This window comes from Amphiura filiformis, chromosome 4 (genome assembly GCF_039555335.1).
Source record: "Amphiura filiformis chromosome 4, Afil_fr2py, whole genome shotgun sequence".
NCBI classification, from domain to species: Eukaryota; Metazoa; Echinodermata; class Ophiuroidea; order Amphilepidida; family Amphiuridae; genus Amphiura; species Amphiura filiformis.
In genome coordinates, this window is record NC_092631.1 from 80,641,377 (window position 1) to 80,649,326 (window position 7,950).

Sequence of the window (7,950 nt, forward strand, 5' to 3'; positions counted from 1 at the left end):
TACATGTTATAGGTTAATGAACGCGTATTACTTGTTGGGAGAGATATTAGACAAAATAATGCACGCTTGCTGATGTTGACGCGTCTAATGCATGCATGCACCCGAAAGGGGGAGTGCATTAGACGCATCGACATCAGCTATCATTGATTCACATGTACAGCTCTCTTCCCCAGTAAAAGTGGCACAATTGTGATTTTACCCTTTCGTTGTTAAATAAACATATCTCAAAATTGAAACAAGCAAATTGAACAGAACAAACGGCATTTGAGAGCTAAGACTGTGCCCATTTTTTTGAGACAGGCTGTATGTAGACTTGCTATATAAGTTATAAATAGTCATCCCTGTAATATTTAGCAAAAACTCGAGGATTTTAAAGCAAAAATAACAATATTGGCCTATAGTTTGCGTATGATTTCCTGATAGTTTCCAATTTCACGGGCGCGCACTCACATTATTAAACCACAGCAATATTATGTGGGGAATGTTTGTACTTATTTTGGTATCACTGGATAGAAGATACCTACAGCTATACGTTGGTATCAAATATTTTAGTATAGGACATGTAATATAGAAAATTCGGGGTTTCCCGCTATACAATACTATAGATCAACATGATTTGTACAGCTAAGTATACGATTCGTCTCTCTGCCGAATTCATTTATCGCACTTAGGCGCGATTCGTCCAAATCAAAATTTCAATAACTACGTCGGTGAGTAAGATTTACCATTATTTTTTTGGTGAAAATAAAAGATAACCTGAAACATAATCATAAGCATACAAAAACTCAATTTGCTCAAAATTCTCGATTCGTCACTCGGCCGAATTCATAACGATATATAAATCCCTTATGTGTTCTAGCTTTTTCTGTATGTATGTCTCTGTCAGATGAGTCTCACATAAACCCACGTATACGTCATGTGCAAACTCTACATTCAATGAAATGGAAAATTTAAGCTTCAAAATTTGACACATTTTTCATAAATCAATAATTTTCAGAACATTTACCAACTGCCAAAGTTCCAGCATAATCTGTTATGCGAGCCAATCATTCCAACGATTGTGACATACGAAACCGATACGCATATACCGCGTATTTTTTACGTTATTTCCCGCAAACAAAAGGGCACGCAATGCTTTGTAGCGTACCCCGAATGCACGTAAAACGATCGACCAAAACTATTATGCGAGAATTCTCAGCATAAGCACGGGGAATGGTCTGTATCTTTTGAGTCTAGTGGTCCCTTTCTTTAATCCACTGGAGCACCCTGTACACTGTACAGCCCCCCCAAAAAAACCAACCAGAAATCTCTTTGCGTCCCCTGTTTCCCCTATTTTAGAAAAGTTGATCAAATATATTCTGGTATGAATCAATAATCAGCATTGAAAACACAAAGCAGTTCATGGCACAAGTAACAGATCTCCAATAGCTCAACCACTAAGCGCGCACCAATTTTCAGTTCGTCTTACCCCAACAGGGGTGTTGAGCTGTATCAGGAAGAAGAAAAAGTACTCAGAAAGTTTCTTAGTAAGTGTCACTTTTAAGAGTCATATATATTAAAGCGTATCCCATTTTCAAAACTGGTACATTGTAAGTGCATTTTAGTTCTGATGAGCACTTATTAATGTTTAAGGTAAGGATATATCCCATCAAACCCCTGCAACAGAATAACAGAACATTCAAATTCAAACATTTTGCTCCCCACGAAGATCAACCTTAGCCTACTTTAAGGGTATACGATGTATTGTTGGCCGAGGCAGCCCAAAATAAGTAGTTCACAGAATCTTGCGAATGGTAGTGAGCTTGAGCAAAAATTGCATTGCTCAACTCATAGCTAGCGTGCAGAAGAATTCAAATGAAACAGATATACTTTTGTAGGTCCTGTGGTTCTTGAGTTATGTTGCAAAGAGGGCTGAAACAACAACACTTTTGAAAACGTACATAACTCATTAACATTAATAAATTAAGCAAGTATATGATTTGTAGAATGAACTTTTGCAAAACACCAAAGTATTATTTTTCAATAATATATTGATTCAGATAATGATAATCGATTTTTTTGGCTGATTGGACCAATACCTCGTATACCCTTAATCCTCCATTTTAGGCATATTCACTACGTTACGAATCATAATTAATGTAAACTCACGGAAAGCACATTTCCTATCAAAATATATTTGACACTATCTCTCCACTCACCGCATTTAATATTTAGCCGGTGCAGTTAATGCAGACATTTGTCTTGGCACGTCGTGAAAAATATACCATATTCAATGTCAAGTCTGTGAACTTTGCACCAGTCTATTCCAAAGCAGATACTTTCACATCGAGGAAAGACTTGACTTTATCTTATTAACTTGATTAATGATAAAGTGATAAATTTTAGTAGGTATTTGCTTTTATCGATTTTAGTATTGTATGTTGACTGGGTTTACATGTGTTATCACATTCACTATTGATATAATCTGGTCAAAGTAGACATTTTAGATAACAATTTTGACTTTGTTCACGTCCCCATCGATCCCCATTTCTATAACATTGTACAATTCATCATGGCAGCTCAAATAGTGGTCATTACTGGGTGCTCAAAAGGGATTGGTCAAGGTATTGCTTTGACCCTTGCTAAAGACCCACAGAGGCGATTTAAGGTGTATGCTACAATGCGCAACATCGCAACTAATCAGGATGATACCAAAACAAAAGCGGAATTTACTATGATGATACACTATTCATTCGGGAACTTGATGTGACGAAACAAGAAACCATCGACAAAACAACTAATGAAATTTTTGAAACAGAAGGAAGGATTGATGTGCTTGGTAAGTAAATTTTTTTGGCCCTGGTTTGTTGTAATCTACAGCTCTATAACTAAGCACGGTCTGTGTCCAACAGGGTGTCCCATAAAAAGCGGTCTCCAACGATTGTGGTGATATTAATATGTTTTCAACCATCATTTAATATATATATGTTAAAGGCACATCTTTTAGCTATAATTTCCAGGTATGATACTTTAAAATTTTCTTTTGACTTTTAGTTGCACCGTCCTGTTAAGGAATGGAGAAGTTTTGGAAACTAACGCTTGTCCATTTGTGGCTCGATTTGTCAAATTGGTCTCAAAAACACACATCCATTTTGTAAAACGTGACATATGTTTCTTAAAGGACATTTTCTGAGAATGTCAAAACTGACATTTAGAATTTAGTATGTTTACGGTTCTTGAGTTTATAAGTAAAAATGTAAAAAAAAGATAAATAAATAAACTTCCCTTTATATTGACCAATATCTTAAGAATTAACAGACCTACAGCCTGTCTCAAAAAAAATTGTGCAAGTAAAAAGCGCCCTCTTTGGCAATTAAATTACCGTTGTGACAAAATGCTTACATCAACGTCAAGGGCGTAGTCTTAGCTCTCAAATGCTGTTTAGTCTGTTCAATTTGCTTGTTTTAATCTCGAGATATGTTTAGTTAACAACGAAAGGGTAAAATCACAATTGTGCTACTTTTACTAGGGATGATCAAGAGGACTGTACATGCAAATCAATGATAGCATCAAGTTTTTCAAGAGTTCCTTCGTGAAATCAAAAGAATGCATCAATTATACAACAATAAAAATTGTTTTTACTGTTTTCACTGTTTTATCATGATACTGGCATTATATGATTCTCTTTTTCCACTTAAAACAGATTGAAAGAGAAATAGATATATCACATTCTACTGTAAAATTAAATACATGTGCATGTCAATGATTTTATCATGGTAAATACTGTTTTCTTTGTCACCCAAGACATGTTGACAAACAAATATTACAAACTTACGGGTTAATGAGCGTATTACTTGTTGGCAGAGAAATTAGACAAAATAATGCATGCGCGCTGAATTTGATGCGTCTTATGCACGAGCCCCGAAGGGGGGGGGGGCGAGTGCTTTAGACGCATCAACATCATGCATCAGCTATCATTGATTTACATGTGCAGCCCTCTTCCTAGTAAAAGTGGCACAATTCTGATTCTACCCTTTCGTTGTTAACTAAAGACATCTCGAGATTAAAACGATCTCGAGATCAAAGCAAATTGAACAGAACAAACAACATTGGAGAGCTAAGACTACGCCCTTGATGTTGATGTAAGCATCATGTCACAACAGTATTTTCTAATTGCCATAGAGGGCGCTTTTCACTTGCACAATTTTTTTTGAGACAGGCTGTGTAAACATGTAATTGTCATTTTTTTACTCCCTAAAATATGTCCTTTTCAATGTATATATCACGTTTTCACTGTTCATAGATAGACACACGTGTCATTCGCCAACACGAAAATGGCTAAATTGGTCCTGCAACCATCTTTACAATCGATGTCATATCTGTATGGTTGTGTTATCAACCGGTTTTCGTCAAATTATAGCTAAAAGATGAGGATTTTACATAACTATGTCAACACTGAATGACGGTGGAAAACAGTTTTTGAGATATCACCATATTAGTTGGAAGCCGTTTTTTATAGCCAATACTAGTACTCAGTTCCATCCAAAATACTGCTCTTTAGTTTGGTATCACCGTCACAAACCCTCCTCTGACAGACATGGCTGATTGTGACAGATGTAAAGCCGGGTTATGATCGTCCGTGTGAGTTGGTACGGATATATAAGCATGTTAAAGGAATGTATCTTTGTCGAGGTTTTGGAAAGAAGTAGCAACAGTGTAGTCGGTTAAAGTGGATATTTTTTGTGTATTTCAAAATGGAGTATTTTTCGGTATTAAACAAAACAATAGCTACATACGTGATACTGCATTACTTTGACAAAAGGGCTCAGCTGGCATAATCATTATAAAGGACACAAACCAATGTAGTGTGGAGATACCTACTATGTTATGTCTATAGGAGAAAATTCTGGAAATTTGGAACTTGGTTGTGGGAAATAAGAAACCATCGACAAGACAATTAAGGATATTCGTGAAATAAAGGAATAGAAGGATTGACTGAGTGAGTTGAAATGATATCCCTTGTTGTCTGGGAAAGTCATATAGCCAATTAATTCCATCCAATCAAATGCGCATAAACTGCAAACTAAAATCAAGCTGATTTCGACTCATGTTCTGGTTGTTTGTTTGAGTTGAAACTGGTAAGGGTTCTGTGTGTATATTTGGAGAGGTTTCACAAGCATTAAAAATGGAAGCTAATGGAGATGTACAACATCATGGTCAAGGGTTTGAAATCGGGGTATTTCAGCAGTGGCGTAGCCAAGAAGGGAGAAGCTTCCCCCAGCACATGCCCATTGTGAGAAGTCTTCCACACTGTGGGCCGCCCTGATATTTAAGATTTGTAGGCCTTATGTTTATTTTTATCCCATTTTTGACAATTCTTCAAATTCACCCCCATAAAAGTTGCTTTGCCCTCCCCCAAAGTATCCTGGCTATGCTACTCTGTTTGAGGTAGACACCCGAAGCCATCTACGAGGAAAACTCAAAGCTCTCAATTACGACAGAAATAATTCATTCTCTTCTATTCAGTAAATAATGCAGGATTAGCAAATGCAGATTGGTGGCAAAATCCAGCGATGGACGCTTTCTATGACGTTATGGATGTTAACTACTTTGGATGTGTCAGAATGACAAAAGCTATAGCCCCAATCATGAAAGCTCAACGCAGTGGCAAAATTCTTCAGATATCAAGTGTTGTTGGATTTAAAGGTAAACGAAATAACGAAGTTGGCCAACATTTGCAAACTTGCCCAAAATGCATAGAATTGCATAAAAGTTCACAGCATTGCCTCACTCGAACTTTCCTAAACTTAACTCAAAGAAGATCATTGCTTAACTTTGCAATGATTCAAACTTCCTCTAAAATCTTTTTTTTTAAATCATCTTGTGGTTGAGTTTAAACAATTTTGTAACATTTTGAGCACTTTTATGCAATCTTTATTAATTCATTTTGACCGACTTTAAAGCAGCTGGCGAAACCTCGCAAAACCATCAAACTGGCTCTTCTAGCAGATTTCAACTTGATACACCCCCTGATAAATTTTGTGACTAATTTTGCATTTTTCTCAAAAAATAACTACACACTGGTAACAAAAGTTATGTATAATTTAGGGGCAAGGAATTCAATTACTTAACTGCAATTTCAGTGAGTCAAGACAAGTGGTTCATATATGTTGACAAATGAGGTACATTCTAGTGGTACCTCTTTTCTTATCATAAATAACGTACGTACCACTTGTATTAAGTCACTGAAACTCCAGTGTAGTCAGGAAGAACTATATACGTTAAGGGTATACGACGTATTGTTGGTCGAAGCAGCCAAAAAATATATTTTCAATATTTAAATCAATATATTATTGAAAAATAACACTTTGATGTTTTGCAAAAGTTAATTCTACAAATCATATACTTTGAAAACGTGCTTGATTTATTGTTGTTAATGAGTTATGTACGTTTTACAAAAGTGTTGTTGTTTTAGCCCTCTTTACAACATAACTCAGGAACCACAGGACCTACAAAAGTATATTTGTGATATTTGAATTCTTCTACACGCTCGCTATGAAATGATCAATGCAATTTTCCCAAAGCTCACTACCATTCGCAAGATTCTGTGAACTACCAAATCGCAACAGTTTAAATTAGTTGCTAACCTTAATGCATATAACTCAGGAAGTCTTCTTCCTATACGAATTTCTTTTGTTCATTTGTTTCAGCTGTACCACTTCTTCAGCAATATATATCTTCAAAGTTTGCTTTGGAAGGATTCAGTGAATCAATAGCTCCACCATTGCGAAAATTCAACGTATGGTATGTCAGTATTTTACTTAAACATGTGTTATAGTTAAAAACAAAACGTTCTTGTAATTTCCTGATATATTTGCTAAAGAAACAACAGAAAAAGTAGGTCAAACGAAGTGACATATTATGATAAAAACGAGAGAGGAGCAGAAGACAAGAACAAAAACAAACAAACAAACAAACAAACAAACAAACAATTAATTCAATGAAACCAACTACACTGCCCTTATGAGGTGTTGTTTTCTCCTTTACCTACATTTTGAATTTTAAAAATTGGTTATTCAATCAAACGACATGTTAATTTCAGTATAAATTATACCATTTTCCATATTGGTGTCTCCAATATTATGTAACATCAAAACTGGTGTTAAAACAAAATGCACGAATATGAATGGTTTAAAAATTGCTATAATGCAATATGGTGTTTAACCATAACCCCCATAAATACCACAAAGTACCAAAATGATAACCACCGCACATACATGAATCCCACGTGATGCGATGACACAATCACCCTAAGTGCTATATGCTCAGGGAATTGCTGGCCGGGCTAGCGCAACCCCTGTAGCTATCGGCCGGTGATAGTGTGCTTAGCACTCGAGGGGTCTAAGGTTCGAATCCGGGGGGTACTAAGAGACTTCTTTGTTCATCTTCTCTCCTTTTGCCTTTCTTCTTTAACTTCCGACAGCAAAAAGCAGTGTTCAGTGTTGACAAAAAATTATTTAAAAGAACACTAAAATCACTCTCAGGAATCGTATGGAATGATTTTTGCATAAAATGCCAACGTCATAATGAAAAGATATGATTCTACTGAATATCCTTGTGCAACTTTTTGACAGGGTGTCCGTGATCGAACCAGGAACTGTGGTCACACCTATGCTGCAGCTTTTCGGCAATGACATTGTTCGCGCGCAGCAGGCGGTAATTGACAGCTGGACCAATTGCCCAGAAGAGGAAGCTACTATTACCAAGAAGATGGTGACACAAAACCCGGATGTTGTACTTGGTACCGAGATGCAAAGTATTGACGACATCGCGAAGCTGGTAGAAGATGTTATATTGACCTCCAAACCAGATTTTCGTTATCAAACATCAGAAACAGTGAAAGAATTTGCACGACAGAGATTCGTTGATCCGTCGGGGAATGAGATCATGAACAGTTGGTTAAAGCAGTAA

At 36.3% G+C, this 7,950-nt stretch overlaps 1 protein-coding gene across 1 annotated transcript; it reads left to right on the plus strand.

Moving 5' to 3' along the window:
* The first annotated feature begins 2,551 nt into the window (after positions 1–2,551).
* Positions 2,552–7,950, plus strand: LOC140150420 (retinol dehydrogenase 8-like). Its single transcript, XM_072172431.1, has 4 exons — positions 2,552–2,603; positions 5,506–5,685; positions 6,690–6,783; positions 7,614–7,950. The coding sequence occupies exons 1-4, from the start codon at positions 2,552–2,554 to the stop codon at positions 7,948–7,950; spliced, it is 663 nt and encodes a 220-aa protein (XP_072028532.1).